General features: G+C 28.3%; 1 protein-coding gene across 7 annotated transcripts; it reads right to left on the minus strand.

The window, feature by feature from the left end:
- Positions 1–13,928: 13,928 nt before the first annotated feature.
- LOC122016491 (spermine synthase-like) lies at positions 13,929–19,554 on the minus strand. 7 transcript variants are annotated; one of them, XM_042573802.1, is made up of 12 exons: positions 19,403–19,554; positions 19,105–19,295; positions 18,833–18,877; positions 18,250–18,326; positions 18,025–18,147; positions 17,406–17,510; positions 17,259–17,331; positions 16,998–17,069; positions 15,414–15,606; positions 15,022–15,148; positions 14,187–14,261; positions 13,929–14,112 (listed from the first exon to the last, which is right to left on the minus strand). In XM_042573802.1, the coding sequence occupies exons 2-12, from the start codon at positions 19,262–19,264 to the stop codon at positions 14,104–14,106; spliced, it is 1,059 nt and encodes a 352-aa protein (XP_042429736.1). In that variant the 5' UTR covers positions 19,265–19,295; positions 19,403–19,554; the 3' UTR covers positions 13,929–14,103. The 7 variants fall into 7 exon arrangements, with proteins under 7 accessions (XP_042429736.1, XP_042429735.1, XP_042429731.1 ...); XM_042573801.1 differs by having other exon boundaries at positions 19,105–19,300; XM_042573797.1 differs by having other exon boundaries at positions 18,025–18,326.
- Positions 19,555–21,513: the final 1,959 nt, after the last annotated feature.

A 21,513-nucleotide genomic window follows, 5' to 3' on the forward strand; every position in this document is an offset into this window, starting at 1 on the left:
CATCCACGAACCACCTCCATATGAGATGTACGAGACATGAACTGTGGAGGATGCAGATGGAAACCTTTATTCTTATGAACGACCTCAATGGTGGCATGGCACTGAGAAGACCAACACAAAACTCAGAAGCAAACCAAAAGATAATAAAGTTAGTTTCAGATCCAACGGAAAAGCCTACTGAATTAGGGGATGCTCTTAAGGTTAGTATAGTTTACTAAAATATCCCTATCAGTAGTAGGTTAAATAATCTGCATGATGATTCAGATAAGTATGAAATTATCCCAAATATGGTGCATGATAATCTAGATCTATATAATTTAAATTCAATATCACAAAATAATCTAGATTCTGATCAAGTCAATCAAGACTCTGATCAATTTGACATCAACCATGACTTGGTCAAACAGAACAATGACCAAATCAATTCAAATAATTTAGTTAATTTAGAAAATTTAAAATTAAGTCAACATTTAGACATAAGTAAGTCAAACATTAAAATAAATTTGAATTTAAAAATTAAAAATGAGAAAATGGATAAAACTAATAAATACCTTAATAAAGTATTTAATAATCTAGATAAAATCAGTCTAGAAAATGATATCCAAAATCAAGATAATTTAATTAACAAAAAATTAAGTTTTAAAGATAAGACTTATCTAATAAATTCCACTAATCATATCAACTTAAAAGGCGGAGAAAATACAAGGATAAAATCAAACACTTTGATAAAATCAAAACTAAATTTAACAAACTTAAAATTAAATGTTAACGATAACATATTAAACAAAGATAATCTAGAAAATTTAAAATTAACAATTAATAAAAGGTTAAAAGATAAACCTTTAAAGAAATATAATTCAAACAATTTAATTAATTCAAATTTAAAAATTAATAAAAACTTAAACTTTAAAAATAAACTATTAAAGAAAGATAATTCAATTAACTTAATAAAATTAAAATTGAATGAAAATTTAAACTTTAAATACATTCTTTTAAAGGATAATTTGACTCATCTAATTAATTCAAAATTAAACACTTAAATTTAAATTATAAATTAAATAAAAATATAAAAGAAAATCAATAATTTAGGGGAGGCTTCAGAATAGTTGATACATCCAAAACTAATTTACTTGACAGGGTAACCAAAAACTAACTTACTCGGCGAGGTAATTAGGATTAGTTCAAAAGGGATAATAGTTTAACTTGACCAATGGTACTGGTGAAGTATTGGATGATAGTACGTTAGGGAAGCTTTGTCTATGTATGTCTAGGAAAATATGACTTCGACCTGGTACATTTGGCTTAGTGGAACTAACCGAAGCTATCCTTTACGGATCCTAACCAGTTAAACCAATGTTTTGTATTAAGTACAGTGGATAGGACTATTTGGAAAACCTCGAACACATGGTTACACTAATGAAGTCCAAGTAACTCACCATATCCTAGAAGTTGCTCCAAATAATGCCTATTTGTTGAGCCCAAAGCTAAACCTGAATCTAACACAAAGTTAAACCAAACCATAAAACTGAGCCTAACTCATCTCACAAAATTATAGGATTCACTAATTGAAAACATAGATCGGGCGAGATAACAAAGGAATTAAATTAAATTAAATATTTTTTTAAAAAAAACTTAAAAAATTATTTTTAAAGTTATTTTAAAAACATCAAAAATCTTTTTAAAAATTATTTTAAAAAAACATTAAAAATCTTTTTAAAATTTATTTAAAAAATTATATTAAAAACTTTAAATTTTTTTAAAAATTATTTCAAAAAAATTTAAAAATCTATTTAAAAAGTTATTTTAAAAATATCTAAAAATTATTTTAAAAATACATTTAAAATTATTTTAAAAACTTTAAAAATATTTTTAAAAATTCTTTTTAAAACTTTAAAAATCATTTTAAAAATTATTTTAAAAACTTTTAAAACCTTTATCAAAATTAATTTAAAAAACTTTTAAAAATTATTTAAAAAATAATTTTAAAAATCATTTAACAATTACTTTAAAAACATTAAAAATATTTTTAAAATTTATTTTAAAAATTCTTTTAAAAACTTTAAAAATATTATAAAATTATTATTTAAACATTATTTTAAAAATCTATTAAAATTATTTTAAAATTACTTAAAAATTATTTAAAAAATTATATTAAAAATCCTTTAAAAATTATTTAAAAATTTATTTTGAAAACGTTAAAAATCTACTGAAAAATTTATTTTAAAGAGTTTAAAAATCTTTTAAAAATTATTTAAAAAATTCATTTCAAAATCTATTAAAAATTCTTTTAACAACTTTAAAAATATTTCTAAGAATTATTTTAAAAACTTCAAAAATCTTTTTAAATTTTTTTTTAAAACTTTAAAAATATTTTAAATTTTTTAAAAATTCTTTTAAAAATTGCTTACAAATTATTTTAAAAATCCTTTAACAATTATTTTAAAAATTTTAAAAATCGTTTAAAAATTAATTAAAAATTAATTTTAAAAAATCTGTATAAAAATTTATTTTAAAAAATCTTTAAAAATCATTTAAAAAATCACTTTAATAACGCTTTAAAAAATAATATGAAAACTCATTAAAAATTTCATTTTAAAAAGCCTTTAAAAATTTTATTTTAAAAACTCTTTAAAAATTCATTTTAAAAACTCTATAAAAAGTTCAATTTAAAAATTCTTTAAAATTTTCATTTTAAAAACTCCTTGAAAATTCATTTTAAAAACTCTTTAAAATTTTCATTTTAAAAACTCTTTAAAAATTCATTTTAAAAACTCTTTAAAATTTTCATTTTAAAAACTCTTTAAAAATTCAATTTTAAACTCTTTAAAATTTTCATTTTAAAAACTCTTTAAAAAATTTATTTTAAAAACTCTTTAAAAAAAAATTTTAAAATTTTTTTAAAAGTTTATTTTAAAACTCTTTAGAAATTGATTTTAAAAACTCTTTAATAAATTCATTTTAAAAACTCTTTAAAATTTTCATTTTAAAAACTCTTTAAATATTCAATTTAAAAAATCTTTAAAAATTTCATTTTAAAAACACTTTAAAATATTTATTTTAAAAATTCATTTTAAAAATTATTTAAAAATTCATTTTAAAACTCTTTAAAAATTCATTTTAAAAACTCTTTAAAAATTGATTTTAAAATCTCTTTAAAAATTTCATTTTAAAAACTCTTTAAAAATTTCATTTCAAAAACTCTTTAATTAATATATTTTAAAAACTCTTTAAAAATTTTATTTTAAAAACTCTTTAAAAATTCATTATAAAAACAATTTAAAATTTTCATTTTAAAAACTCTTTAAAAATTTCATTTTAAAAATTCCATTATAAAAACACTTTAAAATTTTCATTTTAAAAATTCTTTAAAAAATTCATTTTAAAAATCTTTAAAAATTGAATTTTAAAAACTCCTTAAAAATTCAATTTAAAAACTCTTTAAAAATTTCATTTTGAAAACTCTTTAAAATATTCATTTTAAAAACTCTTTAAAAATTCATTTTAGAAATTAGATAAAAATTCATTTTAAAACTCTTTAAAAATTTCATTTTAAAAACACTTTAAAAATTCAATTTGAAAACTCTTTTAAAATTTCATTTTAAAAACTCTTTGAAAATTTCATTTTAAAAACTCTTTAAAAATTTCATTTTAAAAACTCTTTAAAAATTCATTTTTAAAATTCGTTTAAAAAAATCTTTAAAAATTTCATTTAAAAAACTCTTTTAGAAATTCATTTTAAAAACTCTTTAAAAATTCATTTAAAAAAAATGATCTCTTTAAAATTTCATTTTAAAAAATCTTTAAAAAATTCATTTTAAAAACTATTTAAAAAATTCATTTTAAAAACTATTTAAAAATTTCATTTTAAAAACTCTTTAAAATTTTCATTTTAAAAACTCTTTAAAAATTTCATTTTAAAAATTCAATTTAAAAACTCTTTAAAAATTTGATTTTAAAAACTCTTTAAATTTTTTTTTAAAAAAAACTCTTTAAAAATTCATTTTAAAGAATCTTTAAAAATCTTTAAAACTTATTTTAAAAACTCTTTAAAAATTCATTTTAAAATTTATTGAAAAATTCATTTTAAAAACTCTTTAAAAATTTCATTTTAAAAACTCTTTAAAAATTCTTTTTAAAAACTCTTTAAAAATTCAGTTTAAAAATTATTTAAAAATTCATTTTAAAAACTCTTTAAGAATTCATTTTAAAAACTCTTTGAAAAATTCATTTTAGAAGCTCTTTAAAAATTCAATTTAAAAACTCTTTAAAAAATCATTTTAAAAATTATTTAAAAATTTATTTTAAAAACTTCTTGAAAATTCATTGTAAAAATACTTTAAAAATGTTTTCAAAAATTCTTTTAAATACTTTAAAAATCTTTTTAATAATTCTTTTAAAAAACTCTACAAATCTTTTTAAAAATTATTTTAATAATTCTTTTAAATATCATTTTAGAAATTCGTTAAAAATTATATTAAAAATTCTTTTAAAAATCATTTGATTTTTTTTAAAATATCATTTTTATATTTATTTAATAATTATTTTAAAAATATTTTAAATTTTTTATGAAATTCTTTTAAAAATCTTTTAAAATCATTTTGAAATTTTTTTAAAATCATTTAAAAAATTTTAAAAAAATCATTTTAAAAATATTTTTTCAAATCATTTTAAAATTTATTTAAAATTTATTTTTAAAATAAACTTAAAATAAATTTTTTTAAAAAATTATTTTAACTTGAAAATTATTTTATAAATTATCTTTACTTAAAAATTATTTTATATCTCGTGAAACTGAAAATTATTTTAAATCTTTTTAAATTTAAAATTATTTTTAAACTTAAAATTATTTTAAATCTTTTTAACTTAAAAATTATTTATTTTCAAAATTAACTTATAAATTTTTTTATCACAACTAAAAACCAATCTAAAAGTTATTTAATCATAACTAAAAGTAAAATTTAAAATCAAATTTAAAATCAACTTAACTAAAAATTAAATTAAATTAATACTTTACTAAACTAATTAAATTATGTTAAACTTAAATTAAGTTAAACTTTAAACTTAAAATAAAATTTATATTTATATTAAACTTTAAAATTAAAGTTTAATTAAGTTAAACTTAAACTAAACTCAAACTTATAGTTAAATTAAAATTAAAATTAATTCTAAGTCTATGTTACTTAAATGTAATTTAACAACTTGAAATTAACAACTTATTTAATTTACTTAATTCTTAATCTTATTAATTAATCTACTAATTTAAAAATTATTTTGTTACTTAGTAAACATTTTAAAACTTAAGTTGACAAGGTCTTCTTAAAAGGTTTTAGTGTACAATCACTTTCAAATTTTTTAAAATGTTTTGAAAACTCACCTTCAAACTTTATGTTCTTTTAATTTAAATCAACCCCCTTGACACATAAGAAGTTTTACTTGTGGTTAACAAGAAGTTCTAAGAATGTGTCAAGTTAAGGGGGAGCCCTTAACTTTTAAAAAGTAATTTTTAAAAATTACTTTTGCAAATCTTTGAAACTAAGTTTGAAAAATTACTTTCATAATCTTTTACAAAATGTCTCTTTACTTTACAATTTTTTTGTGAAAACACATTGCAAAATATTTTTTTTAAAAAAAAAACTTAAACTTTCAAAAGTTATTAATTGTGAAAACTCATTTTTGTCTCTTAGAAAATTTGTTTAAAAGTTACTTAGAAGTTTTAAATTAAAAAAAAGGTCTTAAGTTAAAAATTCGTTTTACTTAAGTTTTCTTTGATATTTACTTAGAATTTTTTTTCTCAATCATTTTAAAATATACGTTGAAAGGTGCTTTTACAAACACTTTAGAAAGTTTTTTTTCGCACATTATTGGTGCAAAACCTAATAAAAGCTAACCTTAAGTGCATATCCTTTTGATGTGTGCCAAAGGGGGAGAGTGATATCTTAAGTTAGAAAAATCTTAAGTTAGAAAAGTTAAAACATTCTTAACCTCTCTCAAAAATTTTCGAATTTCTCAAATCTTGAGAATTAACCCTTAAAAGACCCAAGCCTAACTTAAGAAAATTGTCAAATGTTAAAAAGGGGAAGATTATTGGTGCAATCAACCTCTAGGGTTTCGATGTTTGACAATATGACTAAGGGTTGACCCAAACAGAACTTGATATTTGGGAGAGAGAAGTCTAGTCAGGACTAGATGACTAGCAAAAGTAAGTCCAAACCAAAGGTTAGGTAAAGTGGAAGTCCGGATGAGTGAAGTTGGGCCCTAGTGAGTGAAGATAGGTGGTGGAAGTCCCGGTGAGTGAAGTCGGGCCCTAGTGAGTGAAGCTAGGTGGTGGAAGTTCCGGTGAGTGAAGTCGGGCCCTAGTGAGTGAAGCTAGGTGGTGGAAGTCCCGGTGAATGAAGTCGGGCCCTAGTGAGTGAAGCTAGGTGGAGGAAGTCCTGGTGAGTGAAGCCAAACAATGGAAGACCTATTGAGTGAAGCTAGACGACCCTAGGAGGTAACCCTAGGTTATACTTGAATTCTGTTAATACTGTGCTATGCTCCTGCGACGCCGCGAGGCTACTCTGACGAAGTGCTACTGTTTTTTATTTCTAATTATTGTCGGTACTATTTCCTTAAAAGCATTTGTACTTAAACTTGCAATATTTTACGAATTGCTAATGGATTGCCCAACGAAAGCACTCGACGAGTGCGGGCTTTGGAGTAGGAGTCGACATAGGTTTTGAACCAAGTAAATTGATTTTGTGTTAGCGTTGTTGTGTTTTTCGCTTATTCCGCTGCCTACTCTATACGTCGATAATTATTTTTAATCGATATTCACCCCCCTCTATCGAATTCACGATCCAACACGTTTAACTCGTGATTCTCGATGAACTTGATTCAACCCCCCCCCCCCCCTCTCACGATTCAATACTCTCAAAGTTTATTCAGCAAATATATTGTAACAACTACTAACCAATAACTGCTGCAACACATTTTCTCTTTTATAGTAGCTACTAGTTAGTAGCTGCTACAACATAGTTTTTCCTATGTTGTTGTAGAAGCTACTAAATAGTAGCTGCTACAATAGAGAAAATTATATTATAGAAGCTACTAACTAGTAGTTACTACAATGAGCTTATCGAGTAAATTTTGAGAGGTCATAACTTTTGATTCCGAATGCACCATGCAATGCACAATATATGAAATAGAAGATCTCTAAACAAGTTTTGGTTTAATATATTGTGCGTCTCATGGTTCAATCTGAGTTAAAAGTTATATCCTCTCAAAGTTCACTCAGCAAATATATTGTAGTAGCTACTAATCAATAACTGCTACAACATAATTTTCTCTATTGTAGCAGGTACTAACCAGTAACTGCTATAACATAGTTTTTCCTGCTACAACACAACATACAAAATTTTGATATACCAAAATTTTCGGTATGAAACTCATACCATACCAAAAATATAGTATACAGAATTTTCAGTATAGTATTGATATAAAATTTTTATACTAAATTTTTGGTATGGTATACGATATGGAAATTTGGTATCCGTATACTATACCGACCCAACCCTAATATCGTCAGCTCTGTCATCTCGTAGCCTCATCGTCTCCCCAAACCTTTGTCGCCTTATCGTCACCATTGCTTGCCTTTACTCTCCTGAGAGACCAGCAGTCTGGCAGCAACAATCCAATCCTTGATCTCCAAATCAAATCCCCACTAGCCCAACACCGACAATCTCTTATCTCCGTTCTCCAAGCTAGATTTTTTGCTTCCTTTGCTTATATTTCCCTTTCTTTTTCTACTTTTGTAGTTTGCACGAATTTTTTGTTGCTTGTAGAGTTGGAGTGTTTGACCAATTAACATTTTTTTATTCAAATCCATTCTTTTGTTGACATTTTTATATTTGATTCTGAACCAAAACTATGAGTTCGGTTGTAATATCATTGAATTGGATAATGTTGGATTGGTGTGCACGTGAGAAGGGGGGAGGGGGGGATAAATCATGTGTATTTTAAAAATAAAGTATTTTTTTAACTTAAAGAAAAGTGCAGCAAAAAAACTAAATATAAGTGGAAAACACAAGACTCGGTCTGTTACTTGGTTCAGAGCTTTTGGTGACTCTTACTCCAAGGCCCACGATCCCTCAGATTTTATCACTAGGCAATCCACTAAAGAACCTTTTTCGGAACTGCTGAAAAAGAGAATCGAGTACAAGAATTAAGAAAATTGTAACAATCCTACACTTTTATTTTTGCAAGTATATGAAGGGAATGCACAATAAAAATAGTTTGTTACCAACACTTAGAAGACGTGAGCTTGATCGAGCTCATGTGTTGGTGTTGGTCTGTCAGCAGCCGTCAGATGTCATGGAGCAGTAGCATAACAACAGTACAACGTAGTCGGGGTCACAGATTGATCGTAGTAGCTCATAGTAGAGATCTCTATTTAGGGATGCTTGTGGCCTTCTTTTATAGATGATTTGAGGCTCCTCCTTCCCTTGGAGGTGCTTCCAGTTGATCTGATCTTCAACAAAAACTGCATCTCTTATCCGCATGGAGGTGCCTCCTTCCCAATGGAGGCGCCTCAATTCTCTGAGACTCTATCCTTCGCGATTGTAATTCTTATCTGCATGGGGAGGTACCTTCTTCCTCCTGAGGTGCCTTCGCACCTCCAACACTGAGGCGCCTCCATGCTTCTAGCGCAGAGGCTTCGGCCAGCTGCTTCGATGTGCTCCCACACCAATCTAAGGTGCCTCGGGTGAACAATATCCGAGACTTCTTTTGCTTTTCTAACTCCGGCAGAGGCATATTAGTGCACAGAAAGATAATAGAACCTACAAAATAGAGTTAGCACAAGAATAAACATTATTATTTAGATTATGTCCTAGTCTTAGTGTCAGCTTAGACTTCCAAAATGAATTTAAGTTAGACTAGCACCTAAAGTCCCTAATTGGGACTCGCCCTCACTGGATCACTGTCCTCCAGTGATTTACCCCACTTACCATGCAGAATCGCTTGCCTCTCCTTTGACCCACCAGGTCTTCCTACCAGTTGTCAAGTCCGCAGACCCAACTGGACTTTGGCCAGCTATCAGGTCTTACGAACTCAGCCAGACTTCCAGCCAGATATCTGGTCACTCATTGACCTATCTGGACTTCCAACCAGCTATCAGCCAACAAACCTAGCTGGATTTTAGCCTGGTGTCAGGCCCTCCAGACCCTTCAAGTCCTACACACTTAGTAACAAAATTAAATAACACAACATCTAACTTTAATACATTTATCGATCATCATAAGTTCCATCATTGGTGCCAATTGCACCAACAATCTCTCTTTTTTTGATTTAATGACAACCTAGGTTAAAGTTAGAAAAAAATTTGCAAAAAAAAAAAATATGATTATGATTTAAGGGAATACTATTAGTTTAACTTTTTATTTATTCTCTTGATCATTTTAGGGTTTAAAATTTTCATAAAAATTCTTACTTTTCTTACTTAAACTCTTACCCTCCCCCTTTGGCATTCAATAAAAATGGATATGCAAATAAGTTCCACCAAAAGTATAAAACATGTAAATAAACTAAGTAAACTCTGTAAAACACTCAAGCTATTCAGGTCTATTTTAGAGAGAGGGTTAAAATGATTTCAAAAGAATATTCCAAAACATATTTGCTAAATCTTATTGTTTACAAAAATTAATTTCAAAATTATTTATAAGGGTTTTCAAAAACAGTTGGCCAAAAATTTTAAAAAGTTTCAAAAAAGTTTAAAGACAATTATTTTGTAAATATAAACTTTTTTAAAAAAAATTGGAAGCACTTTTCAAATATAAAGTATTTTTCAAAATAAATTTCAATCATTTTTCACAATATTTTGCAAGTATTTTAAAAATAGATTTTCAAAGCGATTTTCAAAGCAAGTTTTGAAGGAGTTTGGTCAACACATTTAAAAAAAAACATTTCAAGTATTTTCAAAAATATTTTGCAAGTATTTAAAATAGGTTTTTCAAAGCAATTTTTAAAACAATTTGTAAAACGCTTTTTTGGGTTTTTTCAAATTTGTTTTTCGAGGAAGTTGTCAAAGTATTTTCAAAGTAAATTTTCAACCAATTTAAAAAGTTCTAAGTAATATTCATAAATGCTTGGAAAATAATTTTTAAAACACTTTTCAAAATATTTTTCAAAATAAATAATTTTTAAAGCATTGATTTTTCAAGGAAACAGTTTTCAAAAGTATTCAAATATTTTTAAAAATTGGTAAAAACATAAAAAAAAAATTCAAAGTAATTTTTAATCAGCTTTCAAAATAGGTCATCTTCTTTAACCTGACATTATTTTAAAAGTAAACATATAAGAATTGGTCCTTAAATATTTAACTTTAGTTACTAACTAACTACTAGAAGATAGTAGCGTTCATTTGGTTAGTAAAGTTAAGTAGATTTATCCAGTTAGTTATTCAGTTAGAAGGATTACCTAACTTGATCAATATATATTGGTATTTAACACTCAAACTTATAATGATGCACTGACATAAACATCTGAAGTCCAGGCAAAATCCTATACATCTCACGTCATTCTATATTTTTAAATATACAAGGAAGATAACCCTAGTGTGCTTATGAGATCTTGTCTGTCTAAAAACTATAGGATCATATTGTCTAAGAGAAAACATAGGCTAAGTCCATAACAGATTTTGGAAAACTAGAAAAATAGGAATTTTAAAGTAAATATAGGAGTAGCCTAGAAGTTAAAAATTGCTTGCTAGTAAAAATGAAGTAAAAAAATTAAGTTCTAATCTATCGTACACATTTCTAAATATCGACGTAAATTGCTAAATTCGGATTTAGGAAGCGATTTGGTGAAGATGTCAGCTAGATTTAATTTGGACTCAACGTAGTTGAGTTCAATGCTTCTTTTAGCAACATGATTGCTGATAAAGTGATATTTAATTTCAATGTGTTTAGTTTTTTAATGATATACTGGATTTTTTATTAAGTTAATTAAGCTGATGTTATCAATAAATATTTTTACATTTTTATGATTTAGATTGAAGTCTTTTAAAGTGGGCATCATCTATAATAATTGGGTTACACACTCACCCATTGCTATATATTCTGCTTCAGTAGTAGATAAAGCAACACAATGTTATTTTTTACTAAATCAACTGATAAGTAATGGTCCAAGGAGTTGACATTCACCACTTGTACTTTTTTATTTAACTTACAACTGACATAATCTGAGAAAAATAACCTATAAGTTCAAAACTAGGTATTTTAGGGTACTAAATTCCTATGGGTGTACCTTTTAAATATCTAAAGATGTTTTTTTCATTAGTTAGGTGAGATTTCTTAGCACAGTTTTGATATCTGACATACATACTAATTGTAAATAAAATATTAGGTCGGCTTGCAGTTAAGTATAACAAACTACCTATGCACTTCTATAATATTTTAAATCTACTAGTTTTCTATTTTAATCACTATCTAAAGTTATGTTAGCTGCCATTAGTATTTTTATTTCTTTAGTATTTTCTATTTTGAATTTTTTAAGTAATTATTTTATATATTTTTATTGGTAAACATAATTTTCGTCATTTATATGTTTAATTTATAAACTTAAGAAATAGGTTAATTTTCCTATTAAGCTCATTTCAAATTCTTATTCCATTAAGGTGATAAATTTTTATAAAAATTTTGAATTTGTTGATCCAAAAATTGTATCATCTACATATACTTGGGCTATAAAAATATCTTGTTTAAGAGTTTTCACAAAAAGAGTTGGATCAACTCGACTTTGGTTGAATTCTTTAGAAATTAGCTAAGAGGTTAACCTTTCATACCAGGCCCTAGATGCTTGTTTAAGATCATACAATATTTTCTTTAGTCAAAACACATGGTCAGGATAATCTAAACTCTCGAACCCAGGTGGTTGACTTATATACACTTCTTCTTTGATGAGCCCATTTAAGAAAGCAGATTTAACATTCATTTGGAAAAGTTTAAATCCTTTATGAGCTGCATAACTTAGTAGTATTCTAATAACTCAAGTCTAGCTACTGGGGCATAGTTTTCATCATAGTCAAGTCTCTCTACTTGACTAAATCCTTTAGCTACTAATCTAGCTTTGTTTCTAATGATTTTTCCTTTTCCATTTAGTTTGTTTCTAAAGATACACTTTATTTCTATACACTTTTTGTCTTTGGGTAATGGTACTAAGTCCTAGACTTTGTTTCTTTCAATTTGGGTCAATTCTTCCTGCATGGCTATGATCCAGTCTGGGTCAAGTAAAGATTCTACTATAGTTTTGGGTTCAATCTTAGAAATCAAAGTAATTTGACTTAAGTTTCTAAATGTTGGTCTAGTTTAAATCCTTAGATCTGTGTCACATATTATTTGGTCAACTGTATGGTTTGAGCTAACTCTTATTATTCTAAACTCAATTTGTGTTTGTTGATTTTCTTCTGTGCGAGTTAGTTCATTTTCTTGTTCTCTTATTTGATTTAGGGTTTCACTATCTTCCCCTAGATCAGAGCTAGATTTGACAAAGTCTATTGGTTCAAATTGAGTTTGACTTTGGTCAAGTTCTTTAGGATTAGAGGTTTCATCAAATTTTACATTTGTGGTTTTACATTTGTGGTTTTCTCAATTCTTAGGGTACTTTTGTTGTAAACTCAATAAACTCTACTATTTAGTGATTACCCTATAAAGATTCCATTTTTAATTTTTGATTTAAATTTTCTTAAGTATTCTCTCGTATTTAAGATATAAATATTACATCCAAATATTTAAAATAATTAATGTTAGGTGTTTTATCATGATAAATTCCATAGAGAGTTTTATTAAGTATTTTGTGAATTGTTGTTATATTTTGGGCATAGCAAGTTGTACTCACAACTTCAGCCCAAAGGCATTGTTCTAGTGGCTTCTTGTAGGGTCTTATTTTTTTTTTCAACTACCCCATTTTATAAAGGTGTTTTAGAACATGAAAATTCTCGATGATAGTCATTTTCTAAATAAAATTTTGTAAACTTATGGTTTTTAAATTCTCCACCATTATTGCTCCTAATTCTTTTAATTTTTAATTATTTTTTATTTTCAGTTTGTTTAAAAAATTACTAAATATTTTAAATGTTTCATCTTTATTTCTTAAAAATTTGCCCAGGTAAATCTTTAATAATCATCAATTATTACTAAAAAATATAAACAACCATTAATTGGCTTTAACTCCATGTGAGTCAAATAAATCTAGATGTAGTAATTCTAGCATAAAATTGGTTTGCGTTTGATAGTTACAAACAAACTTGATTTGGTTTGTTTTCCTTGTTAGCAAACATTACAAATAATTGGTTCAAGGTTAAATAATTTTAGTAAACTTCTAACTAAATTATTTAATCTTGTAATATTCCTAAAGTGAGCGTGGGACAATATTCTATGCCACAGCCAGATTTCCTCTTTTTTTGTGTCAAGTGACATTTAAGCGAGGAGTGGCTAGATTAATTATATAAATATTATTACACCTAAATCATTTTAATTTTATGTTAGGGTTTTTTACATGTTTAATTAAATATTCAAATGGCAAGAACCTAATCTTATAGCCATAGTCACACAATTGACTAATGCTAAGCAAATTAAATTTAAAATTTTCAATAAATAATATTTTGCAAATAAAGAAATCAAACTCAAGTTTAATATTACCTATTCTAATTACCTTAAGTTTATCGTTGTTTTCAAAGACAACTGTTTCTAAACTTTTATATTTTAATTTAATAAATTTGATGAGATCCTTAATCATGTGTCTGAAACAACTACTATCCAACTACTATCCAAGTTCCTCTTAGATGCCTAAAAAAAGATAGGAGTCATGATTAGGCTCTAAGTTTAAGTTACATGTAATTAGGTTTTAAACAAAGTTTAATTAATTAACTCAGCACAATTACACCCCTACCCATCAAGCATCAAAGAAGTTCTCACAAATTTGTAAAAATTAACCATCTATTGCTCCCACAAAAGCCTTTCATATAAGCAATTCTATCACGGCAAACACTTATTCAGATTAATATTCATTACAAAGAGAGCTTTTAAGCGTCTGTGCTTCCTCCGTGGCGCATTTTCAGCATCCTCAGCCTTAATTAAACTACATGAGGCAAGGAAAGCTAGATTACAAGTCGATAAAGTATTTTTCATTTTATAACTGATAAGATTTTTTACCGGTGCTTGTGTGCTCAGAAAGGCGCTCAACTCCCTTTTTGCAAATGATGGCAACGCAAATGCAGCCTTGTGTATCTGCACATTCACGAAGAGCAAAAATTAACTGATTTCATAATTATTAAAAAAAAAGAAAAAAAAAACATTAGCAAACAAGGAGCACAAAGCTCATCTATAAATTATGCAAAGACAACCCTGTTTGTAAATTACAGACTTGGAATAATTTTTCAAACTGAATAAAAATAGGTTGTTAATCCAAAGCCACGGGATGTACCGAACGTTCATGAATAAGATTGATGTGTGACTTGATAAGAACTTATTTATATTCGTTCATTACATATAGGATCAATTAAATAAATAAATTTGAACAGTTCGTTAAACTAAATGAATAGATTTGAACACATATATGTTCAACTCGTTAAAGTTCGAACATTGTTAATGAATAACGTTCGTGAACAATGTTCATAAATCATGTTCATTAATAAAACTCTTATTAATATACTAAATAAACAAAAAAAACTTTTAAAATAAATATCCAAGTTTGAATTATTATATTCAATAATCAATCAATCAAACAAAAGTTTTAACCAGTCAAATAAGCTTAAATTAAAAGTTCAATCACATCTAAACGAACCAATCATTTCAATGGCTTGATTTATTTTAGGCTAAGCTTGACTCGGCTCAATTATCTTATCAAACAAATTTGAACCCGAAAGCTTGGCTAAGCTTTTGTTTGTTTACGGCCTATGATGCCATTCTTAGAACAAATATCACAACTTAAATAAGAGTCAATTATAAACCAAAAACAAAAAAAAAACAGAATAAACAATAATGGTACCTCTGTGTTGTAGAATTTAAGTTCCCTTTTGCATCCAAGAGATTCCTGTTTTTCAATTGGGTTGATAGGGTTCAAGAAATTCACAGGTGAGCCATTTGTTGAACACAACAAAAATCCAATTAAGCCACTGCATTTTGATTTTGATCATTGTAAGGATCCTCGGACAAAAAGTTCAAGCATCTAAAATAACGTAAAATATTCATTCATAAAAAACAAATACTCATTAACATTTATGGATCTTTTATACTTGAAAATCTCAACTCTTCGCATTTTGTTGATTGACAATATTCAAAAAACTAACAAACTAACTCTATCTAGCTAGATAAAATGTTTCTTAAAAGTTAAAATAGGATGGAATGGAAAATGTTTATTTACGGATTAAATAATGTTACCTAGGGTATGTTGGAACACTTGCCCAAGCATAATGGACAGAATTGAAAGTTTCACGGCAAATTGAGAGCATTTCCTGAATGAGATGAGTGTGCAGCCACATACTTTCTGCTTGGTTACAAAGAACACCGCCAGGCTTCAAGGCTCTTGCAATAGTCTCAAAGAATGGTTTTTCAACTAGTTCTCGAGCAGGTCCTGTAAACACCAAATATTTAGGTCTAGGCAATAGGTAGAATAAAGATTAGAAGCAATCTATCTAATAGTCTTATTTGATAAACAACAAATACTTCCAGTATTGGAAGCAGTACTAATACTTCAAGATTTAGTCACATACTAAATAAATGCATTCACTAGGGAAAATTTATAGTAAAGTCATGAAAGAGCGCACAGCTCAGTATCATATGGGCACCATGCAACTACAAGTTTCATCGAATCATCACCAGGATCAATTTGCAGAGAAATATAAAGGATGCCACTAGTGAGTTCTATTTTACTAAGAGTTTAACATGGCAAAACAACATGCATAAAAAATCAAAGTTATTACACCAATTGTCTTGGTAAAGTGAGCTTTTAACTTATATATAAATTACAATGTCTTCAGCAACTTTACATTATTAAAACAAAATGTCCAATTTTAGGTGGGAAAAACTGGTAAATTAATCAGATAAAACTAAACATCCTACAGTGCTTCAGTCCCGACAAAATGAATACTTACAAAAGCTTTAGAAACCACCTCAAGTAGACAGCCTAATTCATTCCAATGTGACACTAAATCAGTGTGTCACAAGTGATTGCTTGTAAGAACAGGCTTCTGGGGACTGTCTTCGAGACATGCTTTTGATATAGCAAGAATGACAAAGGTTCGATGCACAACACATTACTAAACCAAATCATATCTAAGCCGATTGCAACTAATCTAACAGGTCATTAATTTGATATTCCAGGAAGCAACCCAATTTTTAAGAAACCAAAAGATGCAATTATCCGTTAGCTAAAGATCGCCTTCAGAAACTCAAAAGTAACTAAGATTTTCAAGAAGACAACTTGCTGAACAATAAAATGGACAAAAATTTACGGACCACTGTGTGCATGTTAATGTTTTGACATCTAAATATCCCCATCCAGCTATAGTGATTCAGATTTGTTAGGAAAGAGAAAAAAACAATCTCTAAATGATGCATTCTGATGAGAACAAAACACGCTATGATACATCGCCACAAAATGTTGTTTTCTCTACCACTATACTTCTTGACAATTTATCAAACAGTCTAAATTAGCCAATGCTAAGTAAATGAAGAAATTTCAGGTCTCAAGAATAGTCGACTTCCTCTTTGTATAATTTTTAGCAAAAATATACTTTCAGCCAAAGATATTGTTAATATGATAAAATGATTTAGTTTTAACGATTGTTTGTGCCCTAACAAACTTGATCAAAGACCAAAAAAAAAAACCTTGTCGCATAAGGGAACTCAAAATGCAGCCCCATGCATAATTCACAAGAATACCAAGCCATGAATCCCAACTATTGGGGCCATCTACATACATCCCTTCACTGAACTTTGACAAGAAACAGGGACATTACATACCTATTGGATCAGAAGAATCAACAATGATAGCATCATACATCCCTTCAGGAGCATCTCGCAAAAATTTAACAGCTGCATGCAAAAAGTAATAATTTTCTATTAAAAAATAATAATAATACCTGGAAAATAATGCCTACAGAACACAATTCCCATAGAATTGAATCTTAAATGCAGTAGTAGAACAAAAAAAAGGAGAAACTAATTCTTTTAGTAAATGGATGGCCACTTAAAACATCAGAAATAGCTGACTCTTTTACTTACCATCATCAACATGCAATTGAACTCGAGGATCCTCAAAGCCCACAGATAGATCAGGAAAAAACTGTTTGCAAACCTGAAGTGATAAAAGACATCAATCAAGAAACAGAATAAAGCCATGTCATTGCCCTCATAGTATAATTTACATACATCTATCACCAACTTGTCAATCTCACATATATCAATGTGCTCAACGGAACTGTGTCGAGCAATTTCGCGCAAAACACCACCATCACCACCTCCGATGACTAAGACCTAAATAACAAACATATTAGCTTAGGCCTCATACATTAATAAAGTAGCATCCCCAAAAGGGCTAAGGCTCTGGTATAAATTACATGATAGTGCATGATAGAAATTTTTTTATGTAGATTACATGCAAAAACCTGCTTGACAGAATTTTCAAATGTAATTATGTGAGCATAAAAGAGTTCCAATAAAGATTCTCAGTGGGAGAAATAGATATCAAAAGTAAAAGTGAAGAATTTTGGTAAATTCATCAATTGAAATCTTAGGCATATATTTTACAGGTTAAACTAAACATTGTGAAAGCAGAAAAAAGTTCATCCTTTATATATCCAACAGGTCTTTTGTTTGCAGGAACTTGACCACTAAGTCTAGCATATCATGACTTAGTTGGTGAATTTCATGAGCACATAACTAGCACATGACTTTCATTTCTGAGAAAATATGGGGACTGCAGGACCAACAAGGCTATGTCTAAGTAATAAAGCACTTGAAAACAAATCCAGTGCACTAAAAGAATTACAGTTTTAGGTGAAGGAATTGAACAAAGAGGAAGGTGGGCAATCATCTCTTGGTAGGCGCATTCATCCCTATCAGTTAATTGGACTATGCCATCAAGGACGAGCACTCTTCCGTATAGTGAAGACTGAAAAATAGGCAACAAGTCATTAGCTAAGAAACACAATACGAAAATAATTTCAGCGAAAAAAGGATAGTATTTATATTTGCAGCAAAAGATAACCAGAACCTCAAAAACAAGAATCTCCTGGAATTCTGATTTTCCCTGATAAAGAATCTTTTCCACCTTCAATGAATGAGCCTCTCCTGCATACAAAATTTAGAATAATGCATTAGCCAACTACTTTCATTAGGTGCGTCTATATGTCTCCATCAGATTTAAATAACTGTCCAAAACAAAGTTTAAGAAAAAGGGAAAAGACCGGCTCGGACACCTGTATTATCAAAAAAAAAAGAAGTAATCTTTAGGTGAATAACTTGTACTCTATGCAGAAAAAGCATGAGAAGTTATAACTTTGTAAATCACACTAACTTCAGATAATGCGATCGTCCATAAAGAGATCATCTAAAGCATGAGAACATACGCCATACACCCCCAAAAAAAAACACTGGTTGACTACAGGAAAAAAAAGGTAAAAAAAATTGAAGCCCAGCAACTCAAGATGCAAATGATGATGAAGCAGATGACGTTCCTCAACTATCATACAAAGTCAACCCGAAGGCAAACAGCATGTCGGTTTGCATTGATGAAAATAACATAAACATATCCACACTACGACACGTTTGATTCAGAGCTAAGGCAATTCAATTACCAGGCCACATTGGATTGTTGAAGTACATAAACTTGCTACCTTTATCTGCAGAAGACACCAAAGAAGCGGTTAGCAAAACAAATCCATACAGCCAGAGCTTGTAAATAAAAACACAAGGAAAAAAGCAAACACGCAGGGACACATGAAGAAGCACCCGCTAAAAAGAGGGATTTGCCTAACGATAATAACACACGCATAAGCACATTCACAAATAAAGTAGCAACCAAACCATATCAAAAATAGTGTCGAGAAAGAAGTCAGCAGATACCGACCAGAGGTCTGTGGGTTGGAGAACCACCCCGACACGACGGTGTCATGGCACTTCGCCTCGGACTCGGGAGCTGAAGCCCTGGCCTTCCTGCAGCAAGGAGGGAGATCCTCCTTCGCCGTCCTGCCAGCGTCCAAGCCATTTTCTGCGCCACCTCCCTCCATGGACTCTGTTCCTCCTCGAGGTTTCCAGCGTCTAATCTAACCAAAAAGAATCAAAATATAAGTATAAAACAAACGAATTCAAAACCATCAAAAACAACAAGCTCCTCCCAAATCTGAAACCGTCGGTTAGGTAGGCACCTCGCTAGGGTTTCCGATGAGCTAGGCGACTGAGGGAGAAGAGATTTAAAGACAGCGCTCTCCTTCCCTCGGGTTCTGGAACACGCTTCTTCGAGACGACGACACGAAACGATTCGCCAACGAGCCGCTATATATGAATCGCAGCGCTATCTCGTATCGGATTCGTTTCTTTTGTAGAGCCCTGATTTTTAATATTTTAAATTTTTTATATTCTTTTTTTTAAAAAAAAAAAGTTCACATTTATATTTTAGATTATTTTACTTTTATGTATTACAATTTTTTAATTATGTATCTTATTAAAAAAAAAAAAAGGCAACTCCTTTCTGATTTGATCTCTCAAAAGCATCACTTTTTCTTTCCTTATTAAATGATTTTTTTTCCTTGTTTTATTACATAAATTGGAAAATGATCAGATTTGGAAGATTCTCTTCGTCACTTTTGATTTGCATTTTTCATATTATTTTTTATTTTTATTTTATGAAAAAATGAAAAACACTTATGGTTTGTATTTTCTAAAATGTACGTTCATTTTCAAAAAACAAGAGAAAATATTTTCTAAGAAAATGAAAAATACAAAAAAAAAATCATTTTCTAAAAAATAAGAAAATGAATTTTTTGGGAAATAAAAATACAAATAAACCAAACGCACTGATTTTAAACTTATCCATTTATGAATTATACTATTTAATTTGATATGATTCGTAATAAAATTTGATATATAATTTCTTAATTTGGATCGATTATTTGTCTAGCTAGAAGAAATTTTAATATTTATTTATGAATTTTAAGACAATTTATCAAAAGACGTACTTAGATTTTTGAATTTATCAAAAAAAACATACTACTACCTTTTTACAATAATCTTCCTATTCTAACCTCCTGATAAATTTAATTGATTTTTTTTTTCTTTTCTTTGTCATTTCTCTCTCTTCTCTTTCCTACTATACATGCAACATATCTTTTGTTTCCTTCTTCTTTTTTATCTTCCCTTTGTTTTCCTTTTTTTTCAAGTTTTTTCTCCTGATACCTCTCTATATCAGGCACAATGTCGACCTGATATAGAGGGAAAAAAATAAAATAAAAAATAGATTTTCCAACACCTGGTTCACTACTAGAAATGCCAAAACTAATAATGGAGAGAATATTTAGAGCCCTTGCAATTTTAGAAATCTACAGGATCTTAAATGATTGCAATCTGAGGTCTTTAAGTTGATCAGTGGGTTTTAACCGAAACTCGCTGATGGACTTAGAGAGCTCCGATTACACCCATTTCAGTTCCTGTGGATTTCTAAAATTGCAAGGAGACCAAATATTCTCTCCATTATTATTTTTGACATTCTTAGTGGTGGACTAAAGGTTTTAAAAAACCTAAATCTACCATTTTTTTTCTTTTTTTTTGTTATTAGGCCTGATATGAAGAGATATCAGGCATAATAATAAAAAAAAAAAGAAAACAAATAAATAATGAAAGAAAGAGATATTTAGGTTTTTCAAAACCTCTGGTCCATCAATAGGAATGCCGAAAAAATAATGAAGAGCATATTTAGACTCCTAGCAATTTTAGAAATCCACGGGAACTAAAATGAGTGCAATCAGATCTCTCTAGGTCCATCAGTGAGTTTCGGTCAAAATCCACTGATGGACTTAGAGAGCTCTGATTGCACCCATTTCAGTTTTTGTGAATTTCTAATATTGCAAGGAGTAAAAATATGCTATCTATTATTTATTTCAACTTTTAAAGATGTTAAAAATATAATAAGAAAGAATCAACAAAAAAATCCCTATACATTTTAGGTTTTTCAAAACCTCTGGTCCACCACTAGGAATGCCAAAAATAACAATGGAGAGCATATTTGAACTCCTTGCAAACTAGAAATCCACAGAAACTGAAATGGGTGCAATCGAAACTCTTTAGGTCAAAATCTCTTTTTTATTATTATTATTAGGCCTGATATGAAGAGATATCAGGCTCAATGTGGGGCTGTCGGCTTGATATCTCCCCATATCAGACCCAACGTGGACCTGATAGGTCTAATAACAAAAAAATATAAAAAGAAATTTAAAAAAAATTAGGTTTTTCAAAACCTCTAGTCCACCACTAGGAATACCGA

This window comes from Zingiber officinale, chromosome 8B (assembly GCF_018446385.1).
Source record: "Zingiber officinale cultivar Zhangliang chromosome 8B, Zo_v1.1, whole genome shotgun sequence".
NCBI classification, from domain to species: Eukaryota; Viridiplantae; Streptophyta; class Magnoliopsida; order Zingiberales; family Zingiberaceae; genus Zingiber; species Zingiber officinale.